The 20,639-nt window shown below is 35.8% G+C and overlaps 1 protein-coding gene across 5 annotated transcripts in view; it reads right to left on the bottom strand.

The window, feature by feature from the left end:
* The window catches only part of DPH6 (diphthamine biosynthesis 6), a 237,242-nt gene that overhangs the window by 5,419 nt on the left and 211,184 nt on the right, over positions 1–20,639 (bottom strand). For 3 of the 5 annotated variants that reach the window (XM_078335976.1, XM_078335977.1, XM_002753567.7), the window contains one exon: positions 4,231–4,325. In XM_078335976.1, the coding sequence (XP_078192102.1) occupies positions 4,231–4,325 (95 nt within the window). Of the gene's footprint in view, positions 1–844; positions 2,162–2,552; positions 2,763–4,230; positions 4,326–20,639 lie in introns of those variants that run through there. The other 2 variants (XR_008474330.2, XR_008474329.2) reach the window with 2 other exon arrangements.

Below are 20,639 nucleotides of genomic sequence, written 5' to 3'. Positions count from 1 at the left end.
GCCATTTTTGGTTAAAACCCGACTGTGTATTACGGTGGTGCCCTTAGATTATAATGGAGCTGAAAAATTCCTATCACTTTGTGACATCATAGCTGTCATAATGTTGTAGCACAATTTAATTTTTAAAATGAACTTAGTGTAGATTAAGAATACAGTGTTTTTAAAGTATACAGTAATGTCCTACACCTTCACATTTACTCACCACTCATTCACTGAATCACCCATAGCAACTTCCAGTCCTGCAAGCTCCATTCATGGTAAGTGCCCTATACAGGTGTATCATTTAAAATTTTTTTTATATCATATTTTTACTGTACCTTTTCTATGTTGAGATACATTTAGATATACAAATATCACCACTTTGTTACAGTTAATCATAGTCTCAAGTACAGTAATATGCTGTCCAGGTTTGTAGCCTAGGAGCATATAGCCTAGGTGTATCTCTGGTGCTTGCAAAATGACAAAATTGCCAAACAATGCATTTCTCAGAATGTTTCCACATGAAGTCTCTCACGACTGTACACACTTTCTTATACATACATATTGCATATATAAACATATTCATGTATGCACATATATACCAATAGCACTATATGATATCTCTAGCACAACAAAAATAAAGATTAATATGTCAGAGAATTTAAATGTAAGGAAATGGTTCATAAATTTAAATAATCTCAGATGATACAGAATCAATGTAAGAAGGCAATTAAGGTAGAGTACTTGCTTCTTCCTCATTCTGATACTCTGTATTACAGTGTTCTGTACTAGTTATAGTTATGCCTTAAGTGGGCAGAAAATATGAGTAGGTGGGGATGAAAATGAGGATACAGTATTTTAACCATAGGATTTGGTTCTTCCTTTATTCTTTTTTTCATTCTTATTCTTCCATCCACCCATCCATCCATCATCCATCCATCACATAAGTAGCAACTTTGTAGCAATAATATACTAATGATTCAAATAGAACTATAGAATTATCTCAAATACTGACATAAAAATGTATTCATGAACAGAAACAAGAAAATGATTTCTTTCATTAACACAACTTTAAAATTTTAGTTATTCAAATAATATATATATAAAGTAAATAATAAGAAAGCAGGTTTTTACTTTGAGGACCTACAATTATCCTTGTCTCTTAAAAGCTAGGCTATAATTCTTCCCAGGGGGCTTCTATGGGAAGAAAACCTCATTTTCTCATTTCAAAATTTGTATCTAGAGGTGAGTGACTTCATATATTAATAGATACAAAAAGTGAATTGTAAACGATTCTAGGTAGAAATATAAAAAATTACTTCCAACAAAGACTGTTATACCAGTCTTTTCTAAAAACATTTTAAAATGTGAACTGGAATTTGGCCAAAAGGTATTTCACAATAAACTTCTATTTATTTATTATTTTTTATTACTGTTATTCATATTTTTTTTTATAGACAGGGTCTTGCAATGTTGCCCAGGATGGAGTTCAGTGGTGCAATTATAGCTGACTGCAGCCTTGAACTGCTGGTTTCAAGTGATCTTCTTGCTCTGGCCTCTCAAAGTGTTGTGATTACAGGTGTGAGCCACAGCACCCTGGCATAATAAACTTCCAGAACTACCCTGATCTCTCTAAATTACTCCATTATACAAAAAAGATTCAATCCTGTTTTAAAGATCTCTAATTATAATCAAATAATTTTGCTTGTAAAAGTTTATTTTTTGTCACCTTAGAGGTAGTCTACTTTTTTTTTACAAAAAATAAAATTTGAATCAGACATTTGAAATGGGATTCCAAGTAAATGATTAGTTGCATGCTAATTGTGGCAGACCACTATTACATCAAATATAATAAAAGTTATTAACTTTGTCCCCAAAATGAATTCTAAATGATTGGATCCAGAATTATTAAGAGTCAATTGTTAAAAAACAATTATAGGAATTAAGCTCATCTTTTAATTGTATTATACAGATGATTATATCTAAATAATAAAACTTTAATTTACATACAGTTTTATAATGCACAAAACATGTCCACTCACATCTTCATATTTAGTGTATATTAGGCAGGTATACTTAGGAAATTTCAATTTTAAAGAGGACGGGAGATTTTGTTTACATTAAGTGATATCCTTTTTCTACCAAATGACGATATTTCCCAACTGTAACTTCAAGTTATAACCTAAGAAAGGAATATGTAAAAGTGTGTGAAACATGATATGTAAACAAAAATAAAAAAGGGCAAATGAAAAATTAATCCAACAGTATTTAGCACAGAGCCCTAATGCATGCTCTGACAGGTATGAGAACAAGCACTGGAGGCAATGGCAGCCAAAGCCTATAAAAATGAAAGGATTTAGCAAAGTGGTAAGAAATGAGAAGGAAATCTAGAGAAAAGGCATCACAAAAGAAAAGTATGAAGCTGAAGTGAGGCATAGCCTATGAAGAAAAAAAAGCAAAGAATATGCTTAAGCATCAGAATTAGATTGGTGATTCACTCATAAATGAGTAAGAATGAAAAGACAGGGCTTCCTTTGTGTTAACAAGGTACATGCCTACATGGTAGCACTTACCACTTATTGTTGATTTGCCTGTCCATCTCTTCGGTTACAGGAAGCACTCCCTACAGAGCAGGGCAGCATTGCAGAGTTGTACTCACATTTTGCACTGAACAGCTCATGTTAGTACTAGAGGGTTCTAACCACCTTCCCTGACATCTTCTCTTTAAAAGCATGAGTAATTCCCTTCATGCCACTGTCTCTGTCAGGCTTAGGTTTCCTTGTCTACAAAATGAGGAGATTGAAAAGGATTCATATTTAAGGTCTAAAGAACTACGATAAACAGATCTTCTGGTTATGTAGAGTAAAGCAGTATATGTCTTAAAATTCCACATTGTCCATAAAGACTTGCAGCTGCTCTAGGACCTCAATTTGTCTGGAAAATGGGGAAAGCATTATCCTTTGGCATGTTTTTCTCTTATTGCTGTTTTTTTTTTTCTAATTTGGTTGGTCCCATAATAATAAGTAAATATATCCCAAAATTTCTACTCTAATTTCACCCTAGCATGCCAATGTTTTTCTTGAATAATCAAACTATTATTTCATAGAAGTAATAACTTATCAATACTTGGTTCACTGTTCTGTGATCATCATGGTCAGAAGAGATATGTCATCTCCCATAAATAAACTTATGAATTATTTTTTTGTTACCAGCTTGTATCGCAATTACACACAGATGTCTTTTTCCACCCCTTTGAAATCAGTGGTACCCAGGAGAACGCTTTGGACGTACAAAGTACTTGATGAGTGTTTGTCAAGTAAATAATGATTATGTTGATTATTAATGGAAAAGAAATTAAAAGAATATGAAAGAAGAGTGCATCAATATTTCATATGGTAATGAAAAAGTCTTGCCATATTTTTCAAAATAAATGCATTTTTAAGAAAATCCACCTATGGTTGTTGTCTTAATTTTCTTAGATCACTCCTTCCCCATGTATATTAACATGTATAAAGAGGTTAGGTGTAGTGGTAGAAATATTGAAGCTTTCCATTCAAACAAGCATAATTCTGACAATCTTTTCCATGAGGCATAAAGGTTTAAGAAAAGAAGATAAAGTGTTCTCATAGCACATGAAAAGAGCAACATAAATTAGAGCATGGATAATAAGGTAACAAACTGAAGAAAGTTTCTGTTTTTCACTACACTGATTTCAAAAATTTATGGCAAAGAAATCACACCACTCACCATCAACTGAATTCATTTAAAAACAAAGTTTATATGTAAAAATAGCCCCAAATAACTGAAGAGAAATGGTTAGCATTACCATTCTAACTTGTTAAAGCCAAGAAAAAGAAAAAAAGAGGATGGAGTTAATGGAACCCACAGGCTACTGATGTGGCAGTTTATCAAATGTAGCTGTAATGAAAGATAAATAATACAGGCAATTCACACTTCATGAAAGGATAAAAGTGTCAGTGTGTAGGTACCAGTTTTACTGCAGGCCATAATCAGCAAGTAAACGAAAGTGCAATGTCTAAAAATTTTATAGCCTTCTATGAAGGCCTCGTCTTGTCAGGTATTGATTTAGGTATTCAGACGACTTCACTGGTATTAAACAAATTGAGTGTTTGTGAACTTAGAGGACATGTTCTATTTTTCCCAACAAAAGTTGCCTCAAGCTTAATGTTAAGTTGCTTCCATCACTTAAATTTATGGGGAAAAAAATAAAATTCTGAAATGATATCTTACACAATTATTTTCTTCTTAAATAGAGGGCAATCCAAAGTGAAAGTTTCATACTCTCCACCTTCTCCACAAACATGTACTCCATACTTCTTCGAAAGCTGAAAATAGGAAAACACAAAAAACAAGAAAAAAGTTTAAAATCAAACAGCATAAATGCTCTCTTAACTTATTTGGTCCTAAAAAAATTCATACAAGAAATTTTAATTCCAAAATAGTTTGCAAGGTAAGGAAAACTAATTATATTTCTGTTTCAGAGATATTTAAAGCCATTTCAGAAATGTTATCATAAGGCATAGGATCTCTAAGAATGCGAAAACTCTTACAAAAAAGGTACAACATTTTTGTTTATGATGACAGAACTTTAAGATTATTGTAAATCTGAGGAATGACACTAACTTTAGGTTCAAAGCTAGATTCAGTCACAGTGTAGTAAAAGAAAATATATACAGCCAAATTGGGCTCTCTCAACTATTTGCCTTTAAGTGGAAGGGAATAAAAATATTGTGTTCAGAGAATTTCTAAGAGATACAGGAATAGCAATATAAGGCCCTTCTGTAGTCTCTTGAGCAAAAAGAAGTAACATATACATTTATTATGCTTGCAGTTATTATTAGGAATGCTCCAAGGGCAATGAGAACTAGTAAAGTTCTAAAGCTGCAGACAAGCCTTAAGAAGGTCCAACTTGGCCTGGCATGGCGGCTTTCACCTATAATCCCAGGACTTTGGGAGGCCAAGGTGGGCAGATCACCTGAGGTCTGGAATTCAAGACCATTCTTACCAACATGGAGAAACCCCACCTCTACTAAAAATAAAAATTAGCCGGGCGTGGTGGTGCATGCCTGTAATCCCAGCTACTCAGGAGGAGGCTGAGGCAGGAGAATCGCTTGAACCCAGGTGGCAGGGGTTGTGATGAGCCGAGACCACACCACTGCACTCCAGCCTGGGCAATAAGAGTGAAACTCCGCCTCAAAAAAAAGGAAAAAAAAGAAAGGTTGGTTAACTTACAAATTTATCTAATCAAATCTGAAATTAAAAAAAAAACAAAGCAGCAAAACACAAAAAGTCTATGATTTGCATTAAGTATAAGCCATACTACTTAAATGGTCCTGATATTGAGAGTAAAAAAATTTTCTATCTGGTTGGCATATGTCTGACACATCAGTGCTGGGGAGCACTCTCCTTTCTACTCTGTGCTAATCACCTTTTCTAACAACTTTCCACCAAATGAACCTTCTAATCATAATCACATCTTTATAACTTATGACCACTCTTTGTGTGGGGAGCATACCTTATCATTTATTAGCATTCTTTTGTTAGAAAATGTTTTACTGAAGTTCTGCATAATTTCTGTAATCCACTACTAAAGAATAACTAGATTTTAAAATTAAATTTGGTATGGTTATTATCCTATAGAAGTGGTTCTCTTAGTTCCTAGTAAAATAATGTAAGCTGCTATGTTAAACCACCAACATTACCATCAAAAAAGACTAATATATTCAAGAGGAGACTTGCTAAAATCTAGTTGAACCAGTGATATTTTTAATACACATAAAATATTTCTAATACATTCATTCATTCAGTCAGTTCTTCGACAAATACTTTTTGAACAGTAATTATTAGCCAGGCCTTGCTAGATGATGAATATCCAAAAGTAAACAAGATATCCTTGGTCTCTTGAAGGTTACCAAATATACTGCACTCTATTTAACACCGCACACTAATGATGCAACACTGCTGTTGCCTCTATAAGTGGATATACAGAATCTCTTCTTCCTTTCCATTACTGATTCACAAGTATCGACATATAGGTTCCAAGTCAAGAAATTTGGATCAAGAACCCAGTGGTTTCTATGGCTGAGGAACTAAGTAGTAGTATGACTGAATCCTTACGATATCTTTTGTGGCCTCTCTAAACTTTACTAGATTCAAGCTCCAACAGACATAAGTATTCAGAGAAAAATTCACCTTTATTGGATTACTTTTAGCTGGCTCGAAGGCCCTTTGATGTCTTGAGAGAACCTTCTCAAGAAGTAAAGGCTTTGTCAGACACTTTCTTTAAAGAATCTGCTAAGACATAGCACCCTATTAAAAATCATAATCTTTGTAGCACAAAAGCATGATGTATGCATGTGATAGAACAGTTTAGGTAAGTGAAATATCCAGATGTGCACATTCCAGAGACTTATTTATGGTATACAACCTTTCCATTTACCATTCTAAAAGTTAGTGTTACTAACATTTACACTGTTCATAGAAAACAGCAACTTTATTCCTAATATGTCTTAGATCTGTCTCTGGCTTCTACTCAAAATTGGGATTATAAGCAGTAATATATAATATAGCATATAGCTAGCACTTAATCACTCCAAATACAATTTTTGCCCTTCTCTTTGATAAATTTCTCTATCAGTATCATTGTAATAAAAAATACTAAATCATTAACAAATTGTTGAAAAGTTTAATTTCTCAAAGAATTTTCCTAATTCTTTTTGTAATTTAAGTTCATAAAATAACAAACTATATTAAAAATACATAGTTTTCATACCATCTATTATTTCATTATGTTATTGTTATATGGATGTATTTAAAGCCAGGACATTTGATAAGTTCACTAAGAAAAGTACAGAGAGAACTTTAGAACCAATGCCAGGAACTAGATGCTAATAGCCTTTTCAGTTATGACAATCAAAAATGTCTGCAGACATTGCCAGATGTCATTTGTGGAAGGAAAAAAATCCCAGCTACTCAGGAGGCCAAGGCACAGAGAATCGCTTGAACCTGGGAGGCAGACGTTGCAGTCAGCTGAGATTGCAACATTGTACTGCAGCCTGGGCAACAAGAGCGAAACTCTGTCTCAAAAAAACAAATAAAATAAAATAAAATAAAATAAATCACTACTCATTGAGAACCACTGGCATAGCTGTTACCATCCCTAAGCTTGAAAAAATGAGGAGAAGGAAAAGTTAACAGAATCTAGGACAGAGAAATGGAGGACCAACTTGAGAGAAACTATGACCTCTAACAGAAAGGTCAGCAAACTCGAGGAGACCCCATTGGGAGAAAGCCAGGGGAAAAAATACCCTCACTTCCCTTTTCTTCTCTCTAGTCCTCTAGTGGAAGTAACCACTGGTCATACCCAGGTGGGATTCAAAGGACATGTGGACCCCATGATCTCTTTAGAGTTCACACAGGAAAGTTGAGCACAGGTAAAATAATCTGCAATGGGTCCTCCAATATGGGAGCATTGTATTTGGATCCCAGATTCATGGCTTTATTGCTATGACACAGGGCAAGTTATTACCTAACTTCATGTTTCAGTTGCCTCACATATAAAATGAGGACATTTTTACATCCCCTTCAGTCTCCTTGTGTTGTGGGGACTAACAACATCATAGGCACACAGCAGGCATGTACTACTGTTTTCTGTATCTGGCTCCCCAGGTTACTACAAATTCCTGTACCTATGGCTCCTCTTATCTATGAATCAAAAATACTGCACTCCTCATTTTCAAGAGTTTATAGATGAAATATTAAAATTATTTTTTATATCACCAAAAGCATATTGTATAAAAAAAGAGAGAAAAGAAGAAAAAGATCCTTTTTTTTTTTTTGATCTTAAAACCTTCTCAGTAATACAAGACAATAACCCACACATTTTACTCTGGGGATAATAGCAAGCCTTTATATTCAGAGAGCAGTTTATCTTCTCAAGGCATTGCTACATTCTTTCTTGTGTTTCCTTAAGTTATCCTAAAAGGTAGGACTTCTCCCCATATCATAAGTGGGGAAAGTCACGCTCAGTTTCTAAGATTTACTCTTTTTTATTGTTTTTCAGTCGGTCTGTTTCTGTTTTTTATTTGTTTGGATTTTTTCTCATGATTAAACGTCACCATTTTTATTTTTTGAAATTTAAAAAATAATTTATGGTAGATATTAAATAAAAGTGAAAATAGAAACTGAAGTAAATATTCACCCTGGACACATGGACACAGGGAGGGAAACATCACATACTGGGGCCTGTTGAAGGGTGGGGAAGAAGGTGAGGGATAGCATTAGGAGAAATACCTAATGTAGATGATGGGGTGATGGATGCAGCCAACCACCATGGCACGTGTATACTTATGTAACAAACCTGCATGTTCTGTACATATATCCCAGAACTTAAAGTATAATAATTAAAAAAAAATACGGCAATATCATTTCTTTAAAAATTTATTTTATAGTTTTCATTAATAGAAAAGTGTGTTTACTGTTTCACATGTATCTAAACTGTGCTGTGTTCCTTTTTAGAGAAGGTGAAAATTGGGTTGCTATCTACTGTTAGAGTAAGCTTTTTAAAAACATCTGAACAGATGTGGCTGACTTGGTTAATTTCATGGTTTGTAAGAATGACTTGGAGTCTCAGCATTTTAAAAATGAATTACTAGTAAATTAAAAAGGAACTACTTACACGAACCTATTTTTTTCTGGTACAATTATTTGAATAGACAAATATTCATATTCATAATAGCTCCACTGGAATATTGCTGATTGTTGTACTAAATGGTTAAGAGCATAATGATTTCCCTAAGATTATAATAATCATAAGTGTTGAATAAATTATTAAATAAAACATTTTCTTATATATTTTTTATTTTTTAATATTTTTGGGAAGGAAGAAAGGAAGGCAGGAAGGGAGGGAAGGAGGAAGGGAGGAAGGCAGAAAGGGAGGAAAGGAGGAAGGGAGGGAGGAAGGAAAAGATGGAGGGAAGGAAGGGAGAAATGGGGGAGGGAGGGAGGGAGGGAGAAAGGGAGGAAAGGGAAGGAAGGAATTCAAGCAATGAGAGAGACATTGCCGACCTGGATCTAGAGGTTTACAAGTTGATTTCTTTTTTTTTTCTTTTTTTTGAGAGAATAAAAAATTAGTAAAGGAGAAAAAGAAAGAGGAAGAGAAAGAGGGAGCGTGAACAAAAATATTGCTGTATTTTGAAAAAACAAATGGGTATTAATAATGGCCAATCAATGTTTCATTTAAACCTATGAGTAGGTGTGATGTGGTATTGACAAGAATGTATATTTTGTGTATTTGAAGTGGAGAGCTCTATAAATATTTATTAAGTTTACTTGTTCCAGATCTGAGTTCGAGTCTTTGATATCCTTATTAATTTTCTGTCTCATTGAATCTAAGTCTCTATGTATCTGGGTGTTAGGATCGTTAGCTCTTGTTGCATTGATCCTTTTACCACTATATATTTGTTGCTATAAAATCTATTTTATCTGCTACGAGAATTGCAACTACTGCTATTTATTTATTTATTTATTTATTTATTTATGCTCTCCATTTGGTTGGTAAATCTTTCTCCATCCCTTTGTTTTGAGTCTTTGTGTATCCTTGCATGTGAAACAGGTCTGGATGTAACATGTCGTTGGGTTTTGGCTGTGTCTTTTGATTGGGGGATTTAGTCGATTTAAATTTAGGGTTACCACCATTTGATGTTAACTGGCTGTTTGATCCATTCGTTGATGTAAATTCTTCATGTTAGTGCTCTTTACTTTTTGGTCTGTTTTTAGAAAGGCTAATACTGGTTGTTTCTTTCTGTGTGTAATGCCTCTTTCAGAAGCTCTTGTAAAGTAGGCCTGGTGGTAATAAAATCTCTGAGTACTTGCTTGTTCATAAAAGATTTTATTTTTCCTTCAGTTGTGAAGCTTAGTTTGGCTGGATATGAAATCCTGGGCTGAAGGTTCTGTTCTTTGAGGATGTTGAATATTGGCCTCCACTGTCTTCTGGCTTGCAGAGTTTCTGCTGAGAGATCTGCTGTAAGTCTGATAGGCTTGCCATTGTGGGTAACCTGACCTTTCTCTCTGGCTGCCCTTAGTATTTTCTCCTTCGTTTCAACCCTGGTGAATCTAACGATTATGTGCCTTGGGGTTGCTCTTCTTGAGTAATATATTTGTGGTGTTCTCTGTATTACCTGGGGTTGAATATTGACCTGCTTTGCTTGTTTAGGAAAAATTTCCTGAATAATATCCTGAAGGATATTTTCCAGCTTGGATTCATTCTCTCCGTCGCATTCAGCTATACCTATCAAACGTAAATTTGGTCTTTTCACATAGTCCCACATTTCTTGGAGACTTTGCTCATTCCTTTTTATCCTTTTGTCTCTAATCTTGTCCTCTTGTTTTATTTCATTAAGTTGGACTTTGACCTCTGATATCCTTTCTTCCTCTTGAACAATTCGAGTGTTTAAACCTATGCATACTTCTCGGAGTTCCTGTATTGTATTCTTCAGTTCCATTAATTCACTTATATTCCTCTCTAAATTGTCTGTTCTCAATAGGATTTCATCAAACCTTTTTTCAAAGTTCTTAGTTTCTTTACGTTGGGCTAAAATATGTTCTTTTAACTCACAGAAGTTTCTTATTATCCATTCCCTGAAGCGTGATTCTGTTATTGGGATGCGCTTTTTTCCATCAAGTCTTGTTCCGTTGTTGATGTGGAACTGTGATCATCTTTAGAGAAAGAGGTGTTCTGATTTTGAGTATTCTCAGCCTTTTTATGCTGGTTTCTTCCCATCATTGTAAATTTATCCTTCTGTCGTCTTTGAAATTACCAACTTTCAGATTAGGTCTCCTGAGTGGACGTCCAAGTTGTTAGTTCCCAGGGCCAGAACAGCGGCGTTAAGACTGATGGTGCTTTTCTGCCCAGGATTCTCCTGTCTGGCTTTTTGTGTCCATAATATGCGACTCTGCCTTCCCAGGGCTCCAAACCTCGGTCAGAAGGGGAACCAGTCTCCTTTACACTGTGCCAAAAGCTGCCGCACTGAGGTGCCGTCACAGCCGCTGCGCCGGCCTCAGGAGTAGTGCCGGGGATCCATGTGGGTCTTCCAAACCTCGGTCAGAAGGGGAGCCAGCCCTGTTTACTCTGCTCCGAGAGCTACCACGCCGAGGTGCCGGTGAAACCGCTGCGCCGGCCACAAGAGTCGCGCTGGCGACCCGTTTGACTCCTCCACTGGGGATCTTCTGCTCCGTGAGCGACCAGAATTTGTGTGAAAGTGTGGCGTCCTCTAGTTCTCCACACCCTCACTGAGAGCTGCAATCCTGAGATGTTAGCAATCGGCCATCTTGGATTGTTCACTCTTCATTTTCTTATTTTAAATCAGTCTCATTTATGTTAGTAATTTTTAAATGAAAAAAAAAAAAAGCAAAACGCATACTTCTTCACCTTCTTCCCCCACCTAGAAGAAACAATGAGGTTTACAAAAATCACCACGATTTCATTTTATAAATCGTATTCTCAACATAGAAGATAATTCATTCATAACACTTATTAAGGACATATTCATTGAATATCTACTATAGGTTTGGTATTGTTTTAGGTACTAGGGATAAAAGTGGGAGCAGCTATGTACCCTGCATAAAACAGCTTATTGTCTTGTATAGACAAAGTTAAATAAGCAATTACATATAGGGTAATGATTATTTTGGCAGATGCATGAAATGCTATGACAGTATAAAGCAGGGTACCTAACTAAAGGAACCTAAAAGCCTTCTCAAAGTAAATAAAACTTAAGCTGAGTTCTAAAGGATTAAGTTAACCAGGAAAGGTGAAAGGGGGAAGAGAGAATGCAAGAGAGAAGGAACAAGTATTTCAGAAGAAACTGCATGTGTTAAATCCCAGAGCACATGATAGGTACTAGAAATTTAAATGAGTTTGGCATAGCTGGAGCATAACTGGATGAGTAATGGCCATAAGACAAGGCTGAAAAGCTAGAGGACAGGTCTTATGAAGCTGTGTAAGACCTAAGGTTTATGACAGCTTATGGAGAAGTTTTAAGCAAAAAGTTTTTTAGCAATAAACTGACCTGATTGCATCTGTATTTTGGAAGCATCATTTTGGCTGAATGATGGAAAATGGGCCCAGTAAGTCTAGTAGCAAAAAGAACTGAGGAGTTGCTGGAGGAATCTATGAAGGAGGTGAAAGTTTCCCAAGTTGGCAAGTAGTAGTGGGGATGGAGAGAAGAGAGTAGACATTTTGAGAGATTTTCTTTGCGGGCTAAAACTGTAGGAGAGAAAATATAGTATCTTTTCCTCTTCTATCACAAGGTTCATGGTTGAGGACCTTATGACAAAATAAGAATTAGAGGAGAAAAGCAGAATAGCATACAAATTTATTTAATAAATTTTATGTGACATGGGAAGATTTCATAATGGAATGAATATTCAATTATGAAAATTATGAAATTTCTGATTCAATTATGAAACAGAAAAAAAATTTTTTTTTGAGAGTTGTGCAGAAGTATGAATGAAGGGCAAAAGGGTATGATGTAATGATAATAAACTGGGGTGGAACTTAGAAAGACCAATTTGTTCATATCCTTTTCTGTAACCCTATGTGACATTTCTTTCCACTGGGTGTAGACAGGATGGCTCTGGAATGAAGGTCTTATTACTTTAGTGGAAGGTCAAAGAATTCTTTTATGGCCCACTTCAGAACCATACAACGAATGGAGGGAGGTCAGAAAGCGAGTTTTCTGCTTCTGGTGTTTCCTCAGATGTCGAGATGGCATGTTTGGGGGTAGTGTGTCCAGAACTCCATTAAAATTAATGATTAATTAAATGGAGGACCGAAGAAAGTTAAAAAAGAAATTTAGGGAAATTCCTAGCTTTCGGCATTTGGGAAGTAGATAGATGGTAGTTCTGTTTGCTGGTATAGAGATCTTCGTATGGGTAGTAGTTATCCTTTTCCAATTTATGTGGCATGTAATACCACTCATCTCTCAAATCTTTCTGATTATCTTCCTTAAGCTTCCACATTACTAAATTTTCTAAGTTATTGTTATGCTTCTCTGACTCCTTTCCCTCCTGCTGTTTCTAAGTTATATATATCCCTCACAGTTTTCTCTAGAGTACATTCTTCTCTCTTAATATGTTCCCCATAATAGCACCATGCATGCCATGGCTTTAACCATCACCTTTATGCTATTCTGTTGCTGCTAATTCTAATACTATCACTACTAATTAAAGACTATTTGGTTTATGCCTTAAGGTTAAGATAATGATATTATCATCTTATTTAATAGTCAAAATAACTTTTAAAAATGAAAAAGAGCACAGGCTTGAAATCAGACAAACATAAATTCCAGTTTTGCTACTTCCCAGCTGGGCAATAGAAATACTCAACCTATGAGTGATTCTTCGTCATAAATAATCATACCTATCTCATAGATGATTAAATAAAATAATGCATAAAAAGCACTTAGAAGAGTGTACAGCACTAAGTAAGCACTTAATAATAACACAACTTAATTCAAAGAGCAGGTAAAGCGCATGTTGTAGTGAGGCACAGTGAAAGCACCACTGCACAATTAATTAACAGCATTGGCTTTGGAGACAAATTCTTGGTTCAAATCTTGGCTGTCACTTTCTAGCTACATGATCTTAAGTTACGTAAGTGCTTTCTCTGAGCCTTGAACCTGTGATCTGTAAAATGAAGAGGACAATAGTACCTACCTCATAGGAGAGCTGTTTTGAGGAATAAAATCATATGAATGGAATGCCTAAGTTCCGTTCAGCACATACTCAATAAAGGGGCTGCTAGTTTTACTTTTTTACTCTTTTCCAGAGATAAAAACTAGCTTGATTTGCAAAAGTTATCAGCTTAGAACAAAACAAAACCAGGATTTAAAGTCATGTTTGACTCTTTATAATATCTTGATAGATAACAAACCTTAGTCTTTAGCTTGAACATGTCAATTGTGCTCCAATCTCATAGGTTCAAAGATATATGCCTTTGGTTTATATGTTTTAATATAAAATTAAATATATCTAAGATTAAGCTTATCATGTTCTTTCTCAACCCTGTTCTCCTCTGCAGAAATGAATGTTTCCAGTTTTCCCAATCATTATGTGTGAATAATCGTCCTTTTCTAGCTTCTGGCAAATTGGTCCTAATTTCTTTTTCAATATTCCATTAAAAGTTTTTCTTTCAGCTTTGTTCCATCTCTCTATCCCTACTATCAGTGGTTACAGACTGTGAGTCCTCACACCTGTTTCCCATAACTCCTAATGCATGAATACGGCAGCCAGACTAAATCTCCTGAGATCTCTTTTAATAATATAAATCTCAGTTGTAGAGACTTCTAAATCTTATTTCTTACCCCAAATCACCTGGCCCATCTCTCAAGCCTCTTTATGAATCGGTCTTATATTCCAACCTAACCTATTCTTACTGATTTACCAACACCAGCTCTTAGTTTCATTTAGACCAATTTCTTTGTTGTCCTTGAATGCCTTCTTGCCAAAGAGTCTTCATGCATATTGATTCACTTTGTTACCACCAGTTGTGTAGATTTCACCCCATTCTTTGAATCAGTCCTAACCGTTTCATCAGTTACTTGAGGTCATGTAGTATCTTTCATCTTTTAGTTCCCAAGTGCACTTATAGTAAGTATTAGTTTGACTTTACCTAGTTTAATTTATTAGGGATTCCCTCCCTCACTTTCTATACTCTACGTTCCATGGAAAATGCCACACCTTTGATTCATTTTGTAGTTCTTATAGCAGTTAGCATGGAACTGGACATAGAAGTCCTCACAGATCCTTGAGTAAGTATCAGTACTGCATGACATGATCAACTAACAGCTACACTACAACATGCTTCAGATAAATGTGAGGGTCATATTGGAATAGCCACCAACTGCAGAGGACCTGCACCTCTTCTTGTTAAATACTATAATAAATAGACACTACTGCCAGTTATGCCACTTAAAACACAACTTTAAGGAACCCACTCTTTAGAACCTTCAGTTACTCCTCATTGTTTACATAACTGAATCCTCCTTCAGTATTCAAAATCTCTCACATTGTGGCTTCAAATTCCTTTGTCAGCTTTGTCAATTTATATACACTTATCACAATGCAAGAATTCCTCTGGCTGATCCTACCATCATGACCTCTAGCCAAAATATGGTTTATCACCACACTAGCAGAAACTAACCGAGTCCCATTCGACCTATCAGATGGGGAAGCAAAGTTAGTCTCCAGCTTTAACGTTAAATATGTCACAGGCTCATTTGTCCTTCAATACTCAAAATATATTCCAAATAAATGAGACTAACTTCTGAAGATACATTGTGATTCTCTTTCCTCACGTGTTGGTACAAATTATTCTCTTACCTATAATAACTCAGCCAGTCAAAAATCCTATCTATCCTTCAAGTTCATTAGGGCAATTAATTTGTCTCTGAAGTTACCGTGAATCATCTCATAACACGTAATTTTTCCTTAAAATTCTGTGATACATGTTTTTTACTCTCTTAAGAGTACATTTTAGTACACCTTATAATTTTCATTTATAATAGCTACTGGATGTCTCAATCATAAAGGTCAATATATCCTTCCAACTTGGTTATGCTCAAAGTTCAAAATTTTTTCTCAAAGATGTTCCAACCCCTTTTGACTTCCAAGGTCAGTTAAAGGCATTCTTTTCCATAAAGTCACCACTGCAGGGAAAAAGTCTTAAAATTCTTTCTCACCCACAACATCAAATTGATTTTTGTGAAATTTTCTTTCCCTTTTGTCTTTTAAGTAACAGGTAACTGGTATTGCAAATTGTGCTTTGGTCAAACCCATAAGGAAGACAAGTTAACTTTTATAAAAGAGAGATAAAAAATGTGTTAATTAGCAAGAACTGGATCAAATATTTTATGAGTTAGAAAATAACTTAGAAAAGGAAGTTTGTATTTTTATGTGTCTTTCTTGAGTTACAAATAAATACATCCCCTAACAACCTTTAAGCTTGAAATCTAAGTTGTATTTATCCAGGTTTAGCTCTTATAGCACCCAGCAGAATGGTATGCTTCTTAAGTAGTCAATACATTTCTGTTTATCTTTGACTCAAGGCTAGAGGCCAGATTTCCCAATTCTTCTGGCTTAGAAAAAGCAACTAAACCTATATACTCACAATTTTGAAAAATATAATTTCACTCTTCCATTTAGCACACGACTTTTACTTAGATGATCATAAGAAATCTCAAAGAATAACTGCTACTGGTAAAGTTGGTAGATTGAATCCATGCATCTACTCTCACTCTCTTTTAAAATGTTACCAGAAAATATATCATATAATGGCATAAACCCACAGAGATGGAGACAGAGGAGAAAAGGTGACAGCATTAACCAATTTATCAGAACCAAAAATACTGAGCCTGTGACCAACAGTGGGGAATGCCGAGGACCAATGTGATTTACACAATAGAATAACCAAAAGGGTAAGAAGTTGGTGACACCAGGTACCTCTAGAAGTGAGAGGGAAAGAAAAAGGGCACTAATTAACAAGCAGTCAGATTCTTAGGTCCCTCTTTAGGCTGGCTACTGCTTCACTTCTACCCTGGCAGAATGCTGGAGGTTTAATCCTTACCACAGATAAACAGAGGAACTGGCCTTGGAGTAGTAAGACATAGTTAAGGACAGAGGTATATAATAAAAATAGATAGAATCAATTAATGTATATACATAAGATTCTGAGACCTCTAGCTATTTTTCCCACTAAACTCCCGGAAAAAAGCAAATTACAGCATGCTGTCACCTTAAAAACAGGAGAATGGAGAATCCTTTGCTTTGGAATATGAACAGCTCACATTAAGTAGTCTTGCTATACTTTCTGTGATACTGTGAAATAGTAAGAAATAAATGTCTGTTCTCTGCCTCTGGTTCCCAAGATGGAGCTCCTAATACTCTTGTAGCTAGAAGTGCCAGGATAATCTTTTGTTCTGACATCTGGTCTTTGACCCCAGTTCTGGAGACAGAGCTCCTAAGACCTTTGTAATTTCCTGAGTGATACAAATGTCTTTTGTTCTAATGAGATGATCTTTGGTGGGCTCTTGGATAGCCTCAGGATGGGAAATGGTTGCCAGGGAAACCAACCCTGTGATTACAGAGGTGGAACTTACAGCCCCATCCCCTAGCTACCTAGAAATAAAAAAGTGCTGAAAGTTTAGTTGCTCACCAACGGCCAATGATGTAATCAATCATGCGTACATAATGAAGCCTCCATAAAAATCGAAAAGGAGAGGGTTCGGAGAGCTTCCAGATCGCTGATCACATGGAGCTGCTTAGAGGTGATGCTCTAAAAGACAGCCTGGAATCTCCATGCCCCTTCCCACATACATTGCCCTATATGTCTCTGCCTCTGGCGGTTCATCTGTATCCTAAATAATATCCTTTATCAATAAACCAGTAAATGTAAGTAAAGTATTTTCCAGGGTCTATGATCTGCTCTACAAATTAATAGAACCCAAGAAAAAGGTCATGGGAATGACTGATTTATGGCTAGTTAGTCAAAAGTATAGGTAATGACCTGCTTGTGATTGGCATATGAAGTGGTGGCAGTCCTGTGGGACTGAGCCTTTAACCTGTGGTATCAGAATTGAATTGAATTGTAACAAAGACGGTGTCTGCCGGAGAATTGCTTGATGTTTGGGAAAAACCTCATACATCTAGTGTCACAAGGGTTGTATTGAGTGGTGTGCAAGCAAAGAGAAAAAAATAGTTTTTCTTCAGATTCCCCTGTAGCAACTTTAACCCACAGTCAAAAAGCCCCATCCACATACCTAGTGCTTACAATCAAATTCTTAAGATCCTGCTCTTAAAAATTAGTGTAATAACACAGATTATAAGAAAGGAATACTTCTAAATGAAAAGAACAATTCTAAAATGAAAGTTAGAGACCAAAGCAAACAGTGAGGAAAACAGACTATGCATGGGAGAAGAAAATGAAAACAAACAAAAGCTATCAATATTAGGGAGATTAGAGAATGTGTTACAATAAGGATGAGTTATTACAGATTTAAATAAAAAGAACATTTAAAGAACAAAAAATAAGCCTTTAAAAATTAAAAATGACATAAAAACAAGATGAGAAGACAAAGTTGAGAAATTCAATAACAAAATGAATTAGATAAAAATTAGGAGAAAAAAGTAAAAAGTTAAAAAACAACTAAAGAACAGAAATAAAGGATAATTTATAGAACAATAGAAATTCTAAAAGCAGAGCCAGAGGGGAGGTACATCAATAAAATAATTCCAGAAAACTTCCCACAACCCAAATTTCTAAACTGAAAATGATTCCCGTTGCAGTGCAGTAGATAAAAACATACACACCCAAGATACACCCAAGAGTAACAATTCTAGGGGCAAAGAAATATCCTATACACTTCCAAAAAAAAATGGAGAGAGATGGAGAAGGTCATCACATACATTTAGTCAGGAATCAGAATGGCTTTGGGCTTTTCAACAGTACACCAAGCTACAAGGCAATGAAGTAATACTATCAACATCCAGAAGAAAATCATTCCCAAAACAGAATTCTATGACCTACAGAATCAAGCAAATGCGAGAAAAGATTGAAGACATTTTCAGGTATTCACAGTCCTCAAAAATTTACTCCCATGGGCTCTTTCTTAGAAATCTCTCATAGAATGTGCTTCACAAAAATAAGAGTAAACAAAGACAAAGAAAAACACTGGATCCAGGCCATAAGGACTCCAACAAAGAAAGAAGGTAAAGGGAACCCTAGTATTATAAGGACACACTTGAATGTAAGCCTTGTAAGAGGCATAGCGAGAACCTGGTTCATATTAGATCAAGTCAGAAGGCTCTGGAAAAGACTTCTTCAGGAAGAAGCTGAAAAAATACTTCATATGTCTGAACATCTGGTTAAAAGATTAGAAAATGGGCAATGAGTGTAGCACTGGATTTGTGATAAGTACAGAGACTACTAAATAAATTAAACAAGACAATTATTCACTCAAGATAAAAAAATAAAAGTTGTACAGAAAAAAAAGGTTTATTACCAGAATTTATTACCTGACTCAGCTGTGTATTGGGTTTTTATAGTTATTATAATATAAACACTGGATATTGATATAATCAAAATTGCAATATAACAATATGGGAAGATAGATGGGGGGAAAGAGAACACATATGTAATGGAAGGAAAGAAAATAAACACAGTGAAATCTGGATATTCCAGAGTGGGAAGTCAATAAATAATGCAAATATTAGTGGTGGTTGTATGAAATCATGAAGTAATAATGAAAACATACAATTAAGAATCATAGAGGTAAATATCAAAAACAACACAGACGGCTGTTTCTGTATCAAAGACTGAAGAACCATTTGAGAATATAAGCCTTAACTAACATTTAAAAATATGACAAAATTAGCTTTTCTGCCAGTGGAAGCAGCCAAGGAAGCATTGTTAAAGTCTCTCTTCGCCCTGACATCCTGTCTAAGTCAGAGTCTCCTAAGGAGGCAGAACAGCTGAGGAAGCTCTTCACTAAAGGGCTGAGCTTTGAAACAACTGATGAGAGCCCGAGAAGCCATTCTAAGCAATGGGAAACACTCACGGACTGCATGGTAATGAGAGATCCAAACACCAAGTGCTCCAGAAGCTGTGAGTTTGTCACCTATGCCACTGTGAAGGATGTGAATGCAACCATGAGTGCATGGCCACACAAGGTGGATGGAAGGGTTGTGAAACCAAAGAGAGCTAACAGAAGATTCTCAAACACCAGATTACCACTTAAATGTGAAGATATTTGTTGATGGGATTCAAGAAGACACTGAAGAACATTACCTAAGAGATTACTTTGAACAGTATGGAAAAACTGAAGTGCCTGAAATCATGACTGACAAAGACAGTGGCAAGAAAAGGGGCTTTGCATTTGTAACCTTTGACAACCCTGACCCCATGGATAAGACTGTCATTCAGAAACACCATACTGTGAATGGCCAAAACTGTAATGTTAGGAAAGCCCTATCAAAGCAAGAGATGGTTAGTGCTTCATCCAGCCAAAGAGGACAAAGTAGTTCTGGAAAATTGGTGGTGGTCATGGAGACAGTTTCAGTGGGAATGACAACTTTGGTAGTGGAGGAAGCTTCAGTGGTTGTGGTGGCTGTGATGGCAGCTGTGCAGGTGCTGCTAAATATGGTGGCAGTGGGGATGGCTATAATGGATTTGATAATGATAGTGATAATAAAGGAAGTGGCCCTGGTTACTGTGGAGGAAGTAGAGGCTATGGAAGTGATGGGCAGGGTTATGGAAATCAGGGCAGTGGCTATGGCATGAGTGGCAGCTATAACAATGGAGGCGGAGTGGCTTTGGATGTGATAGAAACTACAATTACTTTGGTAATTAAAACATTCGATCTTCAAATTTTGGACCCATGAAGGTAGGAAACTTTGGAGGCAGAAACTCTGGCTCCTGTGATAGTGGAGGCCAATACTTTGCCAAAACATGAAACCAAGGTGGCTATGGTGGTTCTAGTAGCAGCAGTAGCTATGACAGTGGCAGATTTTAATTACTGCCTAGAAACAAAGCTTAAGAAGAGAGGAGAACCAGAGAAGCCACAGGGAAACTACAGGTTACAACA

Source organism: Callithrix jacchus, chromosome 8 (genome assembly GCF_049354715.1).
Source record: "Callithrix jacchus isolate 240 chromosome 8, calJac240_pri, whole genome shotgun sequence".
Classification (NCBI taxonomy): domain Eukaryota; kingdom Metazoa; phylum Chordata; class Mammalia; order Primates; family Cebidae; genus Callithrix; species Callithrix jacchus.
Note: the sequence above shows the minus strand (reverse complement) of the source record. Positions and strands in the feature narration are given on the sequence as shown.